Genomic DNA, 22,592 nt, shown 5'->3' with positions numbered 1-22,592 from the left:
TTGTCCAACTGTGCCACACAAAATCCTAACAGCTTGTTCAATACATGAATGCCTTTGGAGACTATGTCAGATTACTAATAAGTTATTCTTGCACTAGCAAGGTAACATAATCAAGCCAGAGAATGCCTAGAGTTTATTTTGATTTGTTTCACTTTGGTTTAAATTTATCAACCACAGTTATCCAGATACATAAGAGCTTGTGGCTTTGGTGTGTTTGTTTTGCTGTCATACTGTAAAGATGTCCGAACACGACTGTACTTAAAGGCTTTGGGATCAGACAGATTAAAAGTCATTTGCTCTTTTGCTAACAATATCAAAGAACAATGGAAAAAAATTCATTTTCCCAACCTGCCCTTCCTGTAAGTTGATAGTTGCGCTGTTTGCATAGCTGACCACCCACTGAAGCCAAGGCACGTGAAACTGCTGTCCACTAAAATGGGCCTGAAAGTCATGTGGGACCCACCCAAAGATGCTACCAGTAGACCTGTGGAGTATTACAACATTGCCTATGGGAAGTCACTGAAAAGTCTTAAATACATCAAGGTGAATGCGGAGACACACTCCTTCCTTATTGAGGATGTGGGTAAGTGACGCTGTGGTCTTGTTCCCCATCAGCACTGACTGTACACCAACATTCTCAGTTTCATTCTTAGGTTGACTATTTGTGAGACAAAGTGTGGCCAGGCTTAGGGTACCGAGTGGTTGTTTGGGAATGGGTAGCCAAGGTCATGAAGCTGTTGCTTAACAGCCTGCATCCTGCCCCTGGGCTTCCCCATTCTGCAGTGGAGCTCCAGTATTCTTGGATATCTCTCCAAATTGATGTAGGAAACAATTTTTAGTTTCTGAATGTGCTTTGGGAAAATATGTTGGTCCTTTTTATGTCTCATTGAAGCTTGACTACTGGACAACTTTTTAGCCTAATCTTGAGATTTCTAATTTATAAACCATTTTATAATTGGAGATTACTCATAATATGTCCCTGTAAAGGTGTGTGTGATATGTCATACTTAGCCACATCTGGTTCAATGATGTAACATTTCTCCCCATTAAGTTTGACTCTGTAAGTTTGGAGTATTTAAAATTTTTCCTAATATATTGTTTTATAAGTACAGATGTAGGTGGTTTTGAATTTAGGCTTTGAGCTGCTTCCTAGGGATCTTCTATCTTCTGCTTTTTTGATCCCAGTAGCCTGAAACTCCATTTAGTCTACAATCATCTCATGTTCCAACCTTAAGATGGGTCATAAGGAAGTAACAGAAGTCAGCATCTATGACAATCAGGTCTCCCTGTGCCAGGTTACCATTTTGCTGCCTTCCTTTAGTGGATCCAAATCAACTTGTGGCTCCTCAGAGTCCTTGCCATGGTCTACCACACTTATTCCTTTCCCATTTCCTGCATTGTAATGTTAGGCTTTCTAGGTAAGAGAGCAGAAAGCGTATAGAAGGGAGATAAAGGGGGCCAGATTCCCTTCCTCATGTTCCATGTAAATATACATTTCTCTGAATCTTTTCCACAGCAGTGTGGCCCCACAAAGTCTGACTGTGAGGTTAAATGGAGATTATGTTGGACCAAAGGCATGAGCAGGGTCATATTTGCTTGTTGAAACCTTGGGTTGTTATGATTACTGCAGAGAAGAAAAACATGCAAAAAGAGAGCCCTAGAACTCACTGAAAAACAAATTGTGTCTCCCAAGCAACTTTCTGATGAGTTAACTGAGCGGGAATCAGAGACATGTGGATTAAATTTCTTTGAAATATGAATAAGCTCAGAATGAAGAGAGAAAGTGCCCGGCCAAGCATGATTTTGCATTCTGTCTGAACCTAGAGCATTTCCCTGTTAGTCGGCAGGTCGTGCCAGACCATAAATCCCACCAGGCCCTGCCGTTGTCAGACAGAAGTCATACCAGTCTTGAGCACAGCGGGCATCCCAGATGGTGTGGGCTGTGTCGCTGTTCCTGGGCCTCTGGCTTGAGAACTGAAGTTTTGTTAAAGGAATGCTCCTCACTTTGAGAAATGGAATTACCATTATTGCCTTTGACAGAACTAACTCTTACTTCTCCAACTCTTCGTCCCCTGAAATGCCCTCAAACTTTCATCTCTTCAAGGAGTTGGCACCTTTACTTACCTTTCACAAGATAATAATTCATTTTGAGGAAGACCAGCACTACTAGTTTTGCTTTTCAAAGCTGCCAGTTCAGGGTAAACTCTCTTTGTAACATGGCGTCTTGGTTTACTCTATCCCAACAACTTCAGGAGCTCAATCAAAGGGACCTCTGCTACTTGACCTTGACCCCTAGATACAAGTCAAAAAGTGAAGCCCAGTTATTTCAAGATAAGCTTTTCCAAGATTCCAGGAACTATTTTTCTAGATTTTTGTCGAATTAGTCAAAGTCAATGTGCAGACATAGTAAGGGGAATATTTTATTGTGAAAAGTAGAAAATTTCCTGAAGCTTTACGTATTGCAATGAAGATTTCCCATGTGCCAGCTTTTATGAATTACATTGACATTTTCTTACTATTTTTTGGAGATTTCCATTTGGAGCTTCTATGGGGAAATATTATTCGTAGTTACTGACACCATAGGTTAAAAAAAACACCTATTTAGTGGGCAATGTATTCCTATTTCCTACATTGATTTCACATTAAAAAGCTTTTTTTGTTGACTGCTCATGAATCCAGATTTGTTACACATGCCATGTACTTTGTACTAAATAAGTTCTGTGTTCTTTTGGTCAGGTGTATTTTAGTGGCATGAGAGGAGTGTTAGTGATTTTGATTTTTAAAAAATAGAAAGCTATAGTTAGACTTGTCTCTTAATTCAGATTTTCATATTTGGTTATAACTGGTATAAGGAAGACAGTTTATGAATCAAACTGTCATTCCTGGAGATTTGAAACGGTGGCTTGATATAAACCATATATTTCAGAACCGGGGGTAGTGTACTTTGTGCTGGTTACTGCAGAAAACCGCAATGGAGTGAGCCGTCCAGTTTACAGAGCTGAAAGCCCATCTGGTAAGTCTTATCTAGAATTGGAGACTGTATTTTTGTTACTTAGATTAGGGGAAACATCCCTTCTTGCTTCCTCAGGTCAATCCAAATTTAGAATCATTAAAGAGTTTGTGAACAAGGAATTTTTAGACTTGTATAGCAAGCTGAAAGATTGAAAACTAGGAGAGATTTATCCTTTCTTTTAAAGTAATTTTAATGTAGGTTATTAGCACTTTGCCCTAAATTTTTGAGTGCTTATTAGCATAAACCATGTGCAAAAGACCCAAAATATGTATTGTCCATAAAGCTTAGGTGCCTAGTCAGCTAAATGGCCTGAGCAAATCCCTTTGAAGACTGTTGAAAAGACCATTTAAATATACGTTAGGGATGCACTGAAATGTGGAAAATCCAATAGCCCTCCTTTCTAACTATCAAGTTGCATTTTCCTAATTTAGGAGGTGAATGGATCAAGATTGATGGTTTTCCCATTAAGGGTCCAGGACCATTTAATGAAACCGTCACAGGTACTATTTGCTCATTCGGTTCATGTCTTCACTGAAGCACCATCTCGCAAGAGGGTTGTGCTTCTGTCACACACATGTGCTCACAAACCTTCATTTAGTTCCCATCGCTAAACTAACACACACGCCACAGTTTTGGTCAATCTGCTCTCCACCTGATGGACCAGACTACAGCCAGCGTTCTTCATTTCTCACTGTTCTTTCATGTTCTGGTGTGGGGAAGTGTCTGTGTCTACATCTGGGGATACTGTTGCACTGTTAACAGGCAAATATGGTGGTTGAGATGGCAGTCCCGGCCTGATGAGGTTATTTATGCTCTTTTACCTGTGGATGGCATAACTGAAGGGGAGCCACCAAACAGTGGCTTTTATTGGCTAATATGCAGCATCAAGTCTTTCTCTCTTTTCTTATAACCACAAGATATTTTGTGATATGTTAGATAACCTGCCTTCCATCTCTGCTCCATATTTGTGTATATGTATGTTTTATCATTTGGATGTTAATGTTGTCTGGTCATATTGTTTTGCTTGTTGAGCGAAGTGTTGACATTTCTTGTGTGTTTCTTGAAGATAATAAATTAATGGTGAAAAAATAATGAATGCAGTTATTTCAGAGTGTGGTTGGGTAATAGCCCAAAGGCAATACGGCGAGGAGCTGTGTTTTGTTTTTTTTTTTTTGAACCATGTTTTTAAATACGTCAGTCTGGTATGGTTGAGAGGAAGGTGAGTATGTTGAAAACAATGATTATAATCTGCTTCTCAGATCAGATTTCATGAGTGTAGACAGTTTTCAAATTTTCTTTTATGTGTAAAGGGAATAGAAGAACAAAACAACCAGAAAAAGAAACTGGCTTTCGAGGAAAGGTGATATGTTCTTGTTCAAATGTATTGGACTTTAAGTGACCATGGGGCATTGTCATGGAGATCTTGTAGGCAATTGGAGATAAGGGAGTGAACTTTGGAAGAGAGAAGTAAGAGGTAGACATGGATTTAGGAGTCATGCTGTAGTGTGAGAGCAGAAGTAGAGAGAGTATGAGTGAGCGAGAATTAGGAAAGACAAGAGTGGAAGGCCAAGGATCGAATCTTGGAAGACATTGGCAGTAAAATAATCAAGAAGGTAGTACACCTAGAGAATGTGCAAAATAGGAAAGGATGTTTATTTTGGGGGTTGTCTACCCCTGAAGACACACATCTCAACATTCACAGGTATGCATAAACCTTTTACTGACAGATGTACTGTGCCTTGCGTTTGAGTCCTATATTTTGTATTTTAAATGACCATTGTATTTTTGTAATCTTCCTGATAAGGTTTTCTGAATGACAGTAATTTTAGAACAAGTAATTTTCTTGCTTATTCTTAAGTAATTAATTTATTATGCCTTCTTTGATAGAAATGTATGTGTGTGTGTGACCTTTCTGAGTAAGCAGGGGTTACAGAAACCCTGGTAATCAGGAATCAGAGACAATCACATCCCATCTCATTATTGGTGTGGTGTACTGTGAGATCATTGAACCTCTCTCTGCAGGAGCCTTGGTAGGCCCTGGTTGCCAGAGAGCCCTCTGTCATAACACATGATGCTACATTTGTCTACATTATGATAAAAAAGAACTGGACGAAATTGCTAAAGAAAACCATTTGCAGCAGATAATATAAAGCAGAACTTAAAACAAAAAACAGAAAAACATATATGTAGAATACATAGACTTGGTTATAGTGCTCTGGGAAAAAATTACATTTCATGCTTAATAAAAATAATGAGAATAATTTATGAGAAATTATCAATAAGTAGTCAACATTTATACCTTTTTATGAGGCTTGGAAAATATGCTATGCTCTTGTTCTGAGGACTGGTTAATATGAGATAATTCTGTCAAACAAAAGAAGTATTCTGAGTTCCAGTGTCTTCATTCGAAGGAAGGAATTTGTCCTCAAAATGCGGGTATTAGCATCAGCTCCTGGTGTGAGGCCCCCAGGGTTCACTCTAATGCTTTGATTGATATCACCTCATGTTCTTCCAGTGTTTTATTTGAAACCAGAGGAAAATCCATTCTTTTATTCTGCTAGAAACAGTAGTTTCAGTTCAAAGTCCAGAAGGCCTCCTTTTGCTGGCTAAGACCTGTCTGGACCTCATTGTCTTTACTTAAATCGGACTTTAATTATTCAGTTAATTCATTCAGGGCCTGTGGTTTTCCAGGCACAGGTCTACGTGCTTAAGATACAATGTAGAATAAAACACACAAGGGCTTGCCTTCATGAAGATTATATTCTAGTGGGAAGGAAAGACAATAAACAAGCAAGCAAAAAATAATGCATATAGGTAATCTGTATTAGTTTGCTAGGGCTGTTGTGTCTTAAATTATAGAAATTTATTTTCTCACAGTTCTGGAGGCTGGGATTCCAAGATCAAGGTGTCGGCAAGTTTGATTTCTCCTGAGGCCTCTCTCTTTCGCTTTTCCCCCCTCTGTGGGCACACATCCTTAGTGTCTCTTTGTGTGTCCAAATTTCCCCTCCTTATAAGGACACCAGTCATATTTGGATTAGGGCCCGCCCTAAGGGCCTCATTAACTTAATCACATCTGAAAAGGCCCAATCTCCAAATACAGTCACATTCTTTGGTAACTTGGGGTTAGGACTTTAACATATGAATTTCGGGGGGATAAATTCAGACTGTAACATAATCATAAATTCTCTGAAAAATAAGCAGCACTGTGACATAGAACAGGCAGGATGGGGGAGCCTGGGAGATGCTGATAAAATGGCGGCACCAGGCTGAGCCCATATGGGGACCGTATGGGTGAAGCCATGTGAGGAGGAGGAAGGATGTGCCAGGGAGTCCTAGAGGCGGGCAGGACTGGAGTGATTCTCAGACCTGTCACTCATCCAAATATGAAAACTCTTAGGACTCCGAAAATGACAGGACTAAGCAAAAATGCAATTTCGGGGCAGAAGTTTTGGCTTCCTCTTTGGGTAACTCATCTCACATCTTTTGGTTAGAAAGTGTGCTTTGTATTTAAATTTAAAATTCCTCCTGTTGAGATGTAAACCATATCCTTTTGTTTTGTCCCCAGGGAAGAGATGTCACAAGTCCCTTCACATATTGGCATTCTATTATTTAGCTTTCCTGCAGACTTCTATTCTCAAATTGTTGTAGCTTTTTCTGTGACTGGATCTGGGGTAATCTGGCATGCGCAGAGCCAGGCACTGGGGATCAGGACAAGGACCATGGCCCAACTCTGCTTCCAACCAGCCCAGGGACTCAGCAGGCAGTTAATCTGCTTTTGCCCGGCTCTTCATTTTAGCTTTCAATAGGATCGTATGTATTTTTAATAATGTTATGATTTTCTAAAAATGTACTCCTATCTGCATTTCGTAAGCCATGGAGCCCAAACTAGACATAGTAATGAAATAAAAGTCTGATTTATGCCTCATATTTTCTTTACATTATATTTTAGTTCATGAAGCTTGCTCATTTTTTGACAGTTAAATTATAGCCCAGACTCAAGTTCAGCATAGAGTTCACAATTCTCCCAGGCCATTTTCAACCAATACTGGCATGATACCTGTGGTCCAGCCATTCCCTTCTTTGTCAAGGTCACTCCCTGACCTCCAAGTTTCTCCCTCAATCCAAATAGCATGCGGGGCCTCAGCTCATAATGTGCCTCTCCACCCCGGCATTCTGGACTATGTCAGCCTCCAGGATGAAGACTCATCTGATAGTCCCATCTCGTGGTTTCTAACTGCCGCCTCCTGTCACTTATGATAGAATTGTTCCCCTCCGAAATCTAGAATTATGAAATTTCCAATCATCTCATTTCTTCAATGCCCTCATTGTCATAAGCTTGCTTTCAGACTTAATCATTTCCAGAGTCCAGAAGCTGTCTCTTGGCTCTTTTCTTCCTGATTTTATCCGGGTCCCAGCATGTCAACCACACTCATGTTTTCCGTTCTACATGCTGATTGCTAAGCCTTGTGGGAGAAATAAAGAGCTGAGCTGATCTGCATCGTTATAACTCCTTATAGCTGGTTTTCTCACTTCATCTGGGTCCTTGGCACTGCTTGGCAATGATTCTATTTGTCCTTGCTCAGTTTCCTTCACTTCTTCCACAATGGCTAGTCCAGAATTTTGCCACTTTGCTCAGGCTTCTTCCTCTGCCTGCTTCCTCTCATCTCTAGCAGGTGACCTTGCTTCCTGCCTCCCTGGGAAATGAAGGTCATCAGGGTGACATTTCTCATCTTCCCTTTCTTGGCTTCTAACCTCTATCTCTCCCGTCCCTCCTCCTGACTGTAAGGAGAGGTTGTTGTCACCACTTCTCTTGAAGGCTGACTCCATATACAGAAAGCTCCTTTGCAAGCAGGGTTAGACCCCAGGGCAGGTCTGGGTTGGATTCATCTCGGGAGCCCCCTCCCCCATAGTACCTGGCTCAAAAAGCTGATACCTGCTGTTGAACAGGTGTCGAATTATTTGACACTGAAACAGTGACACTAGGAAACCATGACAACAAAGTTTGGCGTTTTTACTTTCTTACCTGGCACTCCTTTCATAGGCAATATCTATGGACATGAGAAATGGATGCCCCAAGCATGCAATTCATCCTTTTCTATGAATAGTTCATCAAAATGAGCACTGATCTTCAGGTATATTTTCTTGCCAGTTTGTTTATTTAAACGTGACTGATGTGGAATTTGAAAACTCTAACCCTAGTATCTTGAGATGGGCTCCTTCCCTATTCTGTTGATTGAAGAGCGTAATTAACCCATCAAACCATATCATCCTCACTGTTCGCTTCTGCATGCCTGGCTTGGGCTCCAGCCTCAGGCCTTGACAGGCACTCAGCGTCAGGAAGAGCCAGTCTTCTCAGCGCCTTAGGTTTCTCAGCTGTAACATGCTGGGTGGGACTTGACAAGAAGGTTGTAGACTTCACAGGTTCTAAGATTCATTCTAAGGTTCTAGGGTTCCTTTCAGCTTTGAAATGTCATGAATTTATGACACTAAGTGGGCCAATTCCACCACTTTTAGTGAGTCATCCTAAGCTTTGCAAGTATTGGGAACCATTTGTATTCCTGAGAAACGGCTATTTGCCTTTTTCTCCATTCTAATATGAGTGTTTTAGGTCAGCATATCCAAAAATCTTATTAGAGAAGGAAGAAACACTGAATTATAGTTTCCGGGTGATGTGTTTGTGACTGAACACACAGAGTGCACAGAATAAAGAATTGTCTCCACTGATGCACTGGAAGTACCTCTCCCAACGGCCACTTAGTTGGTGCTGCCCTCCCCTTCTCTATGTGCAGTGGCAAGAATTCTGCCAAATGAGCCAAGGAAACAGCTGTGTTAACTTGCTGATACGTGTCAATGTCGCTCTGGGTAAATGGTGCCAGCCAGCGCAAATCACATAGTACAGTACTGCTGCCTCAGGCACGCCATCAGATAGTACTAGAGCCCCATCATCGGGCTGCTGCGTGCCAGACTTGTGCGTAAAGTCTACCCCAATTCAAAAATCTTAAATTAATTATGAATCAAAGACTGTCCTCTTTTTACTTACCAGTTTCAATTAAAGTCTTTGGCCAATGAGGAATTAATAAAGTCTGTGGCATTATTTTCTCAGTAGCTTTCTCACACAATTGTTAGCTTTTTTAAGCGCGCAATTTGCAGGGCAAAATTCAGTTTCTGGTTCATGGCCTGGATGATGAACTCCTCAAGGTCAGGGCACCATGATTTGCTTGTCTTTGTATTTCCAGAGCCTGGGCCAAGCACACAGTGGGTCCTCAATAAATGTTTGTTGAGGGAGATGCATTGGGAGGCTGCTTCTGCTCCACGTCTGTGCCCTGGGAGGAAATGAGCTTTGACAAGAGCTGAGCTCTGGGTGCTGCAGAGCTGTCTGTCAGAAGGTCAAGGTCGCCTCTGTCTAGGTCAGCCGCTCATTCTGAGGGTGGTCCTGGGCAGGCCAGTTTGTCGGCCACAGAGTGGTGCTGTCATTAGTCAGAGATCCTAATTCTTGCCTCCTGTTTCTTGGAGGGGCCTGGGTGAAGAATGGCATTGAATGCATTTGTAGATTGGAATTCTTCAAGGATAGCTGCTCTGTAACGAGGAGGCATTTATGCAGTCAGATCCATCTGCTGTGAGGTTGCCTACCTCCCATGCAGGCCCTAACAAGCACCTTCATCCTGGGGGCTCAGATCTCTTTACCTGAGTGCCTATTTCAAAGCCACCTCTCACATTAGAATATAGTTAGACTTCACCAGTCTGAAAGCCCATTCTTTAATAATAAAAAGTAGGCCATAGAGGCTTGTGTGTGGAGCTGTTGAACTTCATTTAGCCAAATGTTCTTAGGCAGGAGCAAACAATTCGGGAGTTCCAGCCCATGCAGAAATGCCACGGAAGGGACTCAGGAACCATCAGCCAACTAGAAGAGGCAACAGTTGAGGGCAGCCTTCTCAGGCATCAGGACCTAAACCAACATTTTGTGTTGTTTCATCTACATTGATGAATGTAACTCTCTGCTCTTCGATTTTCCCTTCAGTGAATTCTTAGGAAGCAAGCGACTGGAGGTGAGGCCCTTTCCTCGGATGTCAGGGTGGGCGCTTCTTTCAGAGGCTGATGAGTGGCTGTCCCGAGTGGGAGGGCAAGGGGCTGTTGAAAGCTGGAGAGATGAGCTGTCCCCACGTGTGTGGCCTTGAATGGAATGTTTGCTGACTTTGCCTTCGTGTCCTGGACGATCCTGCAGTAGTTAATAAACCTGATGCTTCCGATGAGGTCAGCGTCTTGGGGGCTGGATGTCACTTTCTGACTGCATATCCATCACAGGCTTTCCTTTTGAGGTCTGAGTGAAGAAGAGGGCAGGCCTGGGGCTGTCATATCACTCAACAGGGATGCACCTTCTTAAACAGGATCCCTGCAAATGCAGATATTAGGCCTGAAAGAAAACACTCTTTTTAAAGTTATCAAGCTATTCATATATTGTAATTGGATCTTTCATTTGCAAGTGGTATATTGGACGAGTAAAAAATTGAAATAATCAATAGCCATTCAACAAAACAAAGTCTTTCATTGCCAGAAAACAGGTGCATTACTTACTATTCTACTCCCAAATGAAACAAATGCAGAAGAGCTTTAGATTAAAACAAATAAACCAAACCAAAAAAACCTTTGAATCAAGCCATAATTTTCCTTAGAATATTTAACCCTCCTTCCTCTTAGCTTCCATAGCCTATGTTACATTGTGTATGTCAACCACTAACGAGATTAGAGAAAGATTATTGCTTCCTTGCTTTCTATGGCCCTCATGAGTCCTTGGGAAGTTCAACGGAAAACTGCCGCATCACCAGATGAATCTAGAGCAGATGCTTCTAATAACTGCACCTTCACATCACTAGTGGAGGAAATCTTCACAGGTGGTCCCCTGGAGAAGCTCCCTGATCCTTCCACGCTGTGTCAGTTGGGGCTGGACCAAGGAAGGGCTCACCCCAATCTCCTGTTGCAGGTGGCTGAGGACATCGGTGACTGGTATTGTCTTCCAGGCTTATGGATAAGCCACTGCCATGAGTAGGACGCAGAGACCCTTACTCTGCCTACACAGTCGTGGAGTAAGACTATTGGCTTAATGTAGGGAGAGATTCCCCTCAAAAAGGCTTATGATCTGTAAAAACTGAGGGATATGTCCATGCAAGCCATTGTAGAACCTCTTCATTCTTGAGCTGGTAGCAGGGCTTCATTGCCAACATATGCAGACTTCTCTAGTGTCATTAATGTAGTGCTGGCCGCCGTCTTGGGGTGACTTGACATTTTGCAGCCTCAGTGCTGTGTGGTGAAACCGATGGCATGAAGTAGTTTTCACTGATATTCTTAGCACACTGGGGTCAAAGTCAGCCACCGACTGACATTTTAGATGGCATCCTGAAGCTGCTGACAAACCAGTGATTCTCAGGGCTTCTCGCACTGGGGTTTTCAGAACTTGGGAGAACATGGCACTGCCAGAAGTTCATGAAGGTGTAAGATAAACTGGCCACATCCAACAGGAAGCATTGTCTTGACAGTCATTTAACATGTGACTTTTTACTTGAAAACAAGCACCAAAATTTTATGGAGTCATCTACAAATTCAAATGCGATTTTGAGATAAAACCAAGATTGTGAATAAATTACCATGCTCCAGGCTTTTCAGCACTGAGTTCATTTTCTCTGCTGTTAGGTAAACTTTGGTGAAAAGTTTGAGGAGCTCCATTAGATGATAAAGCGATCCAGCACTTTTGTGAAACAAACAAAACAAAAGGGTTGAAACCAAGTGGTCCCAGGATGGCTAGAGGTATTTGCTTTGTTTCTGAGACAGTCCTACTGGATTTGAGAACCATATTTTGGGGCACAAATGCTAGCAGCCTTATGCCAGCCCATAGGCTTTGCCTCTGACCACACCGTCCCTTTCTATACTCCATTCGAGTAGGATACCCTGTGGCTTCCTCATCTGGTGACAGCCCGATGTGACCTCATGATCTTAGAAAGCAGGAAAGCGGAGTCTCTGTGGAGAACCGGACAGGTCCAGTGGGCAGCAGAAATCTTGAACTGAAGGCACTTAGGTTTGTTTGTTTTAAAGGTTAGCTTTAAATGCTTTATACAGGCTTCCACAATCTGTAACATTATTAGTCATTGGCATTGATTAGCTTTGGGGAGATCAAGGTTCTTTTTCATTGTTGTTTTTTCTTTTAAGACCTTCTCTCTTCTCCCAACCCCTGAAAAGCACCAAGGATTTACTGACTCTGGGCACTAGCTTAAGACTGCTGTTCTAGTATCTCTGAAAGATGGTGAGATGTGTGCATGTCATGTTAATTCTCTCCTCAGTGTCCCACCTGCTTCCCAGTCAGGCAACCAGGCCATTGGTGTGGCTAACCAGGTACTTGGCTCTTTATTAGATGGTTTTTCCTTGGAGCACTGAAACATCTGTGAATGTGAGGGGAATAGTGTGATGAGTGGATCCTGATGGGACAAATGGACTGACTTCCCCTGAAGAGCAACGAGGCCCTTGGGAACTTAGCTGACATTTTATGTGAGTGGGTGTACTCATGGCATGAATGTCTTGGACAGTGAAACCAGATGCTGCAGACCAGATCCTTCACCAGAGGTGTCTGTGAGGCACCAAGGGGACCTTCTCCCAGAGGAGGCACAGGGCTGATGCCACCACATGGCTGCTGGCGACACCAACTCTGCAGCCACTGTGCTGCCACTTCCGAACAAGAGTGAAGTGGAAAGAAAAGGGCTGCAGATTCCATAGACCTGGGTTCCACTTCCAGCAGTAGGGGAGGAAGAAATCTGCCTCTATCCTCTAGGTTCTTCTGGCTCATCTAAGAATTAAATTGACATGAGACAGAATAACAGGAGAAAATCAAACAAATTTAATAACGTATACATGGGAGAAACCCAGGAAAACTGAGTAATGGGGGTAATGGTTTTGAAATTCAAAGGGGAGGAAGGCAATTCACATGGAGATGGAAAAGCAAATGTTTGGTAAACAAATGTTTGCCATGCCTTGCAGAGACAATGAGACACGGAGAGGACTTTGATCAAATGGGCCTTGCTAGGTTGCTCCCTGTCTACCACACCTAGTTCATATTATACTGTAGTTATCTATGATGAGAGTTCCTTCCTGGAACAGGCCTTCTATCTTAAATTTTTAGGCAGTTAGGGAGAAGGTCAAAGTTTCTTTCTGAGTCTTTTGTTCTTAAAAATTATCAAGCCAAAGAGACACATTTTGGGGTGACAAATTCTGATCCCCCACACAGCTTAGTGCCTACTGTTGTCTGTCTTTGAAATTCTCCCTTGACCTTTCTGAGCCTCCCTTTCCTTGTGTGTGAACGGGGTGTTATTGGGTTATTGTGAGGATATTTGTCAAATGCCTTACCCTAGTAGGGCTCCAATAAATTGTGAAGGTTGGTGACACTGACAGACACTGTTCCAAAATGAAGAAACTGACCCAAATATCATACAAAAACTCAGTAAATGATTGAAAGCATTAAGATCGTTTATTGGAGAGGAAAATGGGGCATTAAACAGAGACTTTAGAGTAAGTATTGCAAATACTGAGTGTGTGGAAGAAGAGTTGTATGCATCATTCAGAGGTGTTTCAGTAGGATTATGTGTCAGAGCTCTCCCAGAAAAGAGCCCTTGGCAGATAGAGGCGCTTGCTAGCCTACCTTGGCAGACGTCAGTCAGCACTGGGCCTGGACCTGTGTCAGAAGCAGAATGGGGACAGCAAAGCACATGTCCTGTCTCTATTTGGCTGCCCACATTCACCTTCACCCCTCTCTAATGCATCTTCCCTCCCTTTCCTGTCCCCCCCTCCACTTCTTTATCAGGCTTATTCATCAAAAGTGCACATGGCCCCATAGAGGAAGGAGACCAGGGCACGTTTTCATGAGCCCTCCAGGTGATTCTGAGGACCACCGTTCTAGCCTCATGGCTGGACTCCCTCTAGCCCTACAGACCACTGTCCCTGGTTGCCTTGAGGGCTGATGTTTGGGGATGGTGGGGAGGCTGCCTGGGGCAGAGGATGGGCAAGCAGAAGGCCAGTGAGCCCACATCCCTGCTCTTTCAGGCCATGGGGACGAGGGGAAGGGCCATCTTGTGAAGCCTGGAGGTCAGTGCAGTGGGGCATCAGGTTGGTCAGTGGAACAAACCACTTACTCTTCAAAGCTGTAGACTGAGTGATACCTCACATTGTGCTGGAAAATGAAAATGACCTGCTAGCTGAGATGGGGTCAAAGAAAGTGGTCACTAGACATCAGTGGCTGTATGCTTTTATGCCAACGAAGAGTAGGGATCCACTCAGAGTGATTGATAACTGTTAGATGTTGATGAAGACAATGAATAGTGCTTTCAGTTTATGGTGCCAAAAGAGTCATCTGGATAGAGACAGCCTCGTATTTGAGAAGAATTTCCATGTAAAGAGTCTTTGACGACAAGTCCATCTCCTTTGCTCATGTCCGGTTCTTTGAAACACATTTTTTCAGTGCCCCTGGTATGTGCAAGTCACCATGGTAGGCTCTGGGATGCAATCCTGGCTCATGTTCTGGAGGGAAATGCCCACCCATTCAATAAATCTGATAAATGGAAGATTTCATTTTTATCAGGACCACAAATACAGCTGGCAATTAATGCATGCTTAACATATGCCAGTTACTGTAGCAAACGCATTACCTGGATTATATTATAAAACCCGATACGTATGCACTACTTTACAGAAAAGGAAACTGAGGTTCAGTGAAGATTCTCAAAGTCACGTAGATAGTGAGTATTAGATTCAGATCCTGACCCTAGAGCCTGTGGAAGCCCAATTCAGAAGCTACCATGTTTAACCAGCATCAAATTCCAAATGGGCAACGTGTCTTGTTGAGTTTTGGACTTTTTTTGTGAGAAGAACAGATTTTGACTCCACACAATTTCAGAATATTTGCCAATTTGCATGGCTGGTGATACAAATCAGGAGAGATGTTCTCATCCTGTCTGGTTCTCTGGTGTCTGCTATAGTCTAGATGGTAATTATTTCACCCTGCTGACCTGTCATGTGGATGGTGTGTAATTAATCTTCTGTTATTGACTAGTCCTGAGTAAGAGCTACATGATTGTGTTGTACCAAGAGCAATGGGGGGAATGTGTCCAGCCAAGTTTAAAATACACTTGGCACTGGTGGAAGTGTACGTGATTACTCTTGGCAACTGTGACTTCTTGTTTTCAAGATAAAAGACTTACAGAGATTTATTAGAAAATGTTCGGAGGACTTCTGGGAGGCTATCACAAACAGCTTAAAGAAAACACTTAATTTCACTGCAAGTGAATTTGAACCATATGGATAGTTTTTCTTAAGGTGCACATCATCTTAAAAGAGGATTACCAGATGATCTATAAAGGATCTATAAAAGATGCTTGATGGTATGTATAACCCAGAATATTAAAGAAAGGAAATTTTCAAAATACTTGAAAAAAATTGTGGTTGGCTTTTCTAAACCCAAAGATTGGAAAAATAGAGGGCTGTGTTGAGAGGATTGGCATTCTCCCTTCACTCTGTGGTTTTCAGAGTCAGTAACCTCTGTGCAGTCTGGAAACTGTTCTCTGGTACAGTCTTTGGGGAGAGGCCTTCTCTTGTTCATTTGCTACTTGCTGAGTGTACTGTCTGGTCCATTTGAAAAAAGATACACACACATATAAATGTAATGCCTGCTGTGCAAGACATTATGCTCACACTCTGACGAGGGCCTGTCCGGCTCAGAATGCTTGTTCTGCGTTCATTAGCAGAAGCGTTAGGTGGTTGGTGGGACAGCACATGGGATGAGGGGAGAGCGTAAGTGGAAGGGCCCTAGTTGGATGAGAACAGAACTTGGTGTCAGAATGGTGGAATTCAGGTCCCTGCTTGGCACTTAGCAGCTGTGTGAGCTGGGGTCAGTTACTTGACCTCTTTGAACCTCGTTTTTTCGTGGGGATTACCTCATCTATCCTACTTACCTGGGAGCTGTTGTAAGGACAATTAAAATAAACCATATGACAGCTTGTGACAAACTGTAAAGTTCTATATAAAGTGGGCAACGTGGTTGGTTGTAAGTGTTGGCCTCAGCCCTGTTCCCACAGCTGGCTCAGCAGGCCTGGCCTCATTCTTGCACCCTGGTGTGGAGTGGTTAGGCAGCGGGTCAGAGCCTGGGGTGAAAGCCTGGACAGTCCAACGGTGCAGCTACTGTCCCTGCCACTGGGCGGTGTGGCTGATGTTTAGTGGGCCTGGCATGGGTCAGGACAGGGCCATGATGTGGGCACCTCGGGCTACAAACTTGTGCTGCTGAGACCGAGCTCCTTATCCTCAGAACTTCACTCCTTCCTCCCCATCAGGGACCCCACCACTTTAGGAAATTCCAGTGGTCTTTTTCCTCGTTACTGTTTTTTCAGTATCTTTGCTATTGAGTGTCGGGGTTGTTTGTCCTGGAGCAGAGACCTGGAGCACTCCCCACTGCCCAGCGGTGACCGTGCGCTCTCCACCAACACTGTTTCCCCTGTACGATGCATGGCTGGAAGGGTCCCAGGACTCTCCCAGAACCATGGGGCAGAGAACACCATTTCTGTTCCATCATTTATTTTTAGCTGACTCCTGTAAGACTTGTGTGTTGTTTTCAGTAGATTTACCTGTTTTGCTGGCGATCACCCCAGAACTCCCATGCTGAGTGTTGCTTTCTGTAGTGGAGGGGAGAGTTGTTGTGGGCCACCAATGGCTTTAGAACAAGAGCTGTGGAGGGTAGCACTGAGGCCAGTCAAGTTGATGACAGCACCAGGGACATTGTCCCATTTACTGCTGCCCATCGGGAAATAGACTGTGGTGGCCATGTCGGTTGGGTGGTCACCCTGCCAGCGTGACCTGAGAAACAAGCTATGCAAATGGCCTGTGGCTGCTTGAGCAGGAGTCATTCCTCGACCTCACATCACTGAGGTTCCCTGGAGGAAGTATACACTTTTTATAAAAGTAAAATAAACATCATATGTTGTTGGCAGAGATTATTTTCATCTTATAGACTTTTTTTTAATGACAGACCTGACCCCTGCCCTAAGGTGGGCATGCCATGAAATCAAACCCGGATCTCAGATGGTTCACCCCCAGAGTCTGTGACATCACTCATGAGAGGGTCTTCTGTTAAAACTGAATTTTTTTTCTGAGGAAGATTCGGCCTGAGCTAACATCCATGCCAGTCCTCTTCTATTTTTTGTATGTGGGTCACTGCCACAGTGGGGCTGATGAGTGGTATAGGTCTGAGCCTGGGATCAAGACCCGTGAATCTGGGCCACCAAAGCAGAGCATGTGAGCTTAACCACTAGTCCATGGGGCTGGCCCCAAAACTGAATTTTTTTGTGTAGTGATAGTTTGTATTGGAGGCTAATGGAGGAAAAAAATGACTTAGAAGATGTAAAGAGAGAATGAAGCAAAGTTTTTTGCTTCCTTTAACATTTTCTCTCTCAATCTCTATTTCCATGCTCATGGCTCATGGAAAGTTTATTTCCTAACTTTGCATAAATCTGAAAATAACACAAACACTGTTCTTGAAAAATTAAACTTGGTTATGTATTTTGCTCTAATGAATGTCCTCCAAAAATCTGCTAAAACTTTAAAAAACAAACCAAAGCTTCATTGTTGATAAATGAGACTAAACATGCTGCTCCCAGTCCAGATTTTGCTTTTCCTAAGTAGTTTTTATCAGATTTTTTTCCCCAGTATTTTCAAAAAAATTATTCTTACCCTAGCTCCATACAAGGTCTATTCAGCAGCCACACACACTGATGAAGGGAATTCATGTCCAATTCTGTGACACAGTCACCCATGGACAACTCACACTTAACAAGATTTGGCAGCCTGGATCTTTCTGGAATCATTGGACGTCAAAATGTTATGAGTATCAAGCAACAGATCCCCAATGGGAACTCATCAGAATGATCAACTCATAGGATTGATATAGGAACTCATAAGATTAGTCAATGCTGTGCCATTAATACATTGGACTATTAGTGCTGAACACTTTCAGAAAATTACTTTCTTTTGAACTATATAAATGAACATATTTGTCATTTCCATAATCACTTGGTGGTCCCTGACTTTTACAGAAGCTAGGCCTTGAAATTGAGAGCTCATCTCATAACTTGGAACAAAACTGAGATCAGTTCAGTATGACCCAGTGGAAGTGGTTACACTCTTACCACCAGGATGCAAGGTGATGTTGTATGTAGTTAGTCCATTCACTATGCTATTGGATTAAAAACAAAAAATCTTAATAATTAGTACTTTATATATTGGGGAAAATATTTGTTGAACCATTACATAGTATTCTCTTAGTAGCCTTTAGAAATGGGGTGCCCAGTAACTGATAGGTAACTCCATCTAATGTACAAATAGATATTCCTTTTGGTTAGATTTAGAACGTTGGAGCCAAGTGTCTGCTTTTCAGAATAACCATCCCCAATGGCTGTTTATAGTCATGCGCTGATAATGACATTTCCATCAACAAGGAACCTCATATAGGATGGTGGTCCCATAACATTAGTACCCTGCAGCCTGGGTGTGTAGTAGGCTGTACCATCTAGGTTCGTGTAAGTACACTCTATGATGTTCGCACAATGACAAAATCACCTAATGACACATTTCTCAGACCGTATCCTTGCTGTTAAGCGACGCATGACTGTATTTATTGTGTTATTGAAGATCACACTAACTCATGACATTAGTCTTTGTTTTTATGTCTTAGCTTAGCTGGGAATTTTCCAGTCTAATAAACTTAGTCAGAATTGATGATGGAGTTAATGTAGATAGTGGAGGAAGAATGTCTGGGAAGTAACCAGCATGTAACCACAGAGACACTCATTACCCTAACTGGATCCCCAAATGAGTGCTAGAATGTGGCCCACTATTAGAAATGGGCAAGGTAGTTGTCACACGGTCCCTTGTTCCCAAGTTTATCAGCTCTTAATTGATGTCAAAGCAAAACTTTGAACACTAAGTATTGGCCACCAGAATGCACTGCTTTGAAAAAGCTAACAATGGAGCATTTCTTGAGATTGATCAGTTGAGCAAGAAGATTTCTTGAAACTGATTTATCAGGAAGGAAACAACAGAGACTGAGGAGAGCAACAGGATTTGTCTGGAGGGGCAAGACAGACATGTAAGGAAAATTAAGATCAAAACCAGAAATCAGTTTATATTTAGCTCTTAGTGATTCACCATAAATGCCAGGAAAGCCCATCTTTTCAACCTGACAGTGAAAAAGCTTCCTGGAGGACAGTTATAAATAGCATATAAGAATGTTTGCTATATTTTTACACCGACCTTTACGTCTCACCTGAGAATATATAGTTTTGGCTTTAAGAGGGCAAAAGGAAATAGATGAAAAAGAACATTGTAAAACATCCAAGATTTCTGGCTGGCATCTCACACACGGTATGTTTTCATTTTAAGTTCTTAAGACCTCTTGGTCTGAAATGTGGGGAAGAACATGTGCACGGAGTGTCGATACCCTTGGGGAAAAAACGCTCTTACTGGAATTGATTACCAAAAATGGATGTTTTAAGCCCAGCTGCTAATTGTTGCGGCTCAGTCTTTGGAAAGACTTTATACACCCAACAGTAAACTCTAAGGGGTGTACTGTTTAATGGTTTCTGTGTCGTGTCCTCTTTAAGAAAAGGAAGTGCCAAACAAGCCCTTGCGTGTCCGCGTCCGATCCTCAGATGACCGGCTGTCTGTTGCGTGGAAGGCACCACGTCTGTCTGGAGCCAAGAGTCCACGCAGATCGCGGGGTTTTCTTCTGGGCTACGGGGAAAGTGGCCGGAAGATGAATTATGTTCCACTGACAAGAGATGAACGAACACACGAAATTAAAAAGCTAGGTAAGTTCAGTGTTATTTGGTATTCAATGTTTGGTGATCTTTCCCATCAGTTCAATATTTAGAAGCTCGTTCGTGACAGAAAATACTATTTTAGTTGTAATATTCTTTTTCCAGGTTTTACAGTTATTTGAAATTTTGCTCTTTGTTCTATCCTCCCTCTGTGCCTCCATCTTTTTAACCTTCAGTTAGTGGCAGGACAAGACTGCCCTTCAGGTGCCCATCAGCTGCTTCCTGCCCCGACAACACCGATTCCTTGAATTGGGCCATTTTTCTGGACGTGGCAGGAATGGAGGGCTAATGCTTTTCCCATCTCAGCTCTGCTTTCATTTTGTTCTTTAAGCTTTGTCTTAGATCCTAGGACACTGGACCTTGAGTCTTATCGAGATGAAATGTAGTGGCAGCCAAGTGAAGCCTGCAAATCGGCCCTGCCCTCCTTCCTCTTTCCAAACCCTTACTGGGTGAAGGAAGCATTGGCCGTGGAAGGCTGAAGGGCACATTTGCTGTGACTGGGAGAGAGTATGTGCATCGTTCTAGCCTAGATGGAGGCCTGACCTTTGTTGGCCCTATTCATTGGCAGGCCTGGACAGTGGACACTGGCCATGTTCCTCGAGGGGCAATGCTTGTCCCTCACGCCTGGCACTTCCTTGGTGTGGAGTCAGTGCCAGTGGCTGCAACTCTCCTGCTTTTCTCCCCCTTCCCTCACACCCTCTTATCTACTTGATGAGTTTGGCAGGAGACACTGGCTAACCGTGGCTTGGTCCCTTCATATCTCCTCTTCCTGGGAGGAAGCTGGGCTGTAGAAAGCACACATTCTGCTCAGCGCCTCTGTGCCCCAAGTCATGGAGGGCCCAGGGCTGCTGAGCAGCAAAGTCTGTCTACTTCTGAGGTTCAGTATTAGAAAGTACACGTGTCCCCATGTTCTGCAACTTAGTGTGTACCAGCAATAAATATTTTTCTTTCTTTTTTTTTTTTGTGAGGAAGATCAGCCCTGAGCTAACATCTGATGCCAATCCTCCTCTTTTTTTGCTGAGGAAGACTGGCCCTGAGCTAACATCCGTGCCCATCTTCCTCTACTTTATATGGGACACCGCCACAGCATAACCTGGCAATCAGCGCGTCAGTGCGCGCCCGGGTTCTGAACCTGTGAACCCTGGGCCGCAGAAGTGGAGTGCGCACACTTAACTGCTTGCGCCACCGGGCCGGCCCCAGCAATAAATATTTTGGCCCCCACTGCTTACTCTTCCTTCATTTCCTAATTGGATCAGTACTCAGGCAAGGAAGAGGGTGTGGCTTATTGGGCCCTTCTGGAAGCCTCCAGTAGGATCCAGTGGTCCCTCCCTCACATGGTAGTCAGGTGTTGTTCAGCTTCCAGCACACGTGATGATGGACTGGAGATGGAAAGAGGAATGGCTCGAGGCAAAATAGCGGAGAAGGGCAGACAGAGAAGGTCTGTGTGATGTGAGTGGAGTCACTAATGAGAAGGCAGAATGGCACCCATTGGCACCTATGTAAGTATAAAAGATAAGATCTTCTCTCAGACCCAGTGAGGGATGAGCAAACGGCAGGAACTGAGACTGGCTAGAGACAAGCCGGAGGAATGGTAGAAGGAAGGGGGAGAAGAGAACCCAGGAGCGAGAGCTGCCAGGGCCGCAGCAGCAATTAACAGTGGTTTGGAGCTCAGCCCAAGGCAAGAATGGTGGTGGTACAAACAGGTCTGCTTGTGGGAAGAAGGCCTGGTGGGCCCACGCTCCTCAGGTGCTCTGAGAACAAGATCTGCTTTGCTAAAGGCATGACCACACAACATTTTGAAGTCTGGACAAGCAGCTCCAAGTTCCTCAGGACTCCCAAGGCTGGCTCCCTGGGCTGCATGACAGGCACTGACCAGGCCGTATTGATCTGGTGGAGACACTGAGTGGAAGGCCAGGCTGGATTTCCTCCCTGAAATACACTCGGAAGTCACCGTTCTATTTGCTACTCTGTTCAGCCACCTGCTGAAGACTCTTTTGGAAAAGTCTGTTGGGTGTTCATGGCACAGAGTCAGCTGTGGCATTCTGTGGGCTTTACTTGGTCTCCCTGTGGTCGCCCAGGCAGCAGTGAGCCAGGCATAGCATTGAAGCCATTTCAAAATACAGATTGCAGACCTTTTCCAGCTGAAATAGACTAGCTGCCTCTCTGCTCCAATGCCACATGAAACCACGAGGGATGGCAGAAGAAAATGGAGAAATCTGAGTTGTCAGTGCTTTGTGAAGCCTGGTTTCTGTCTTAGCAGTGAGACCTGGAGCTAGAGGCTCAGTCAATGAAGCCACTGAATCATTTAGAAACTCTTCAGTCATTCATTCCCGAATAGTTGTACCATGCAGGTTAAACGGCTCTGTTGTGGTGATGTGGGCCAAATGCTACCCACAATATCAGCAGAGGAGAAGAACCACTATTTTTGCATTTTTGATACTGCAGGAGAGCATTTTTTAGGTGGAAAGTTTTCGTTGTTCTGAGTCTTTCATAGACACCTCACATTAAAATGTTATTTAGTAGTGATAAGTTTCTCATCTGACTGGTGCTATCTTTTCATTTCCTCAGTAGTGAACCGCTGGCTCACCTGAGGATAGCAGAAGGATTTTTTTTTGCTGTTGGAACTGAGCTGGGGTTGGGGGGGAGCTCCAGTCCCAGCCTGAATGGACAGCGCAGGCCTCTTG

General features: G+C 43.5%; 1 protein-coding gene across 1 annotated transcript in view; it reads left to right on the top strand.

Moving 5' to 3' along the window:
- FNDC1 (fibronectin type III domain containing 1) overlaps positions 1-22,592 on the top strand; it is a 101,664-nt gene that overhangs the window by 26,314 nt on the left and 52,758 nt on the right. Inside the window, exons 2-5 of the mRNA XM_087425072.1 lie at positions 389-583; positions 2,927-3,013; positions 3,445-3,513; positions 19,693-19,899. Coding sequence (XP_087281198.1) covers positions 389-583; positions 2,927-3,013; positions 3,445-3,513; positions 19,693-19,899 — 558 coding nt within the window. The remainder of the gene's footprint in view (positions 1-388; positions 584-2,926; positions 3,014-3,444; positions 3,514-19,692; positions 19,900-22,592) is intronic.

Source organism: Ceratotherium simum, chromosome 38 (genome assembly GCF_057802395.1).
Source record: "Ceratotherium simum simum isolate JZ-2026a chromosome 38, ASM5780239v1, whole genome shotgun sequence".
Classification (NCBI taxonomy): Eukaryota; Metazoa; Chordata; class Mammalia; order Perissodactyla; family Rhinocerotidae; genus Ceratotherium; species Ceratotherium simum.
Note: the sequence above shows the minus strand (reverse complement) of the source record. Positions and strands in the feature narration are given on the sequence as shown.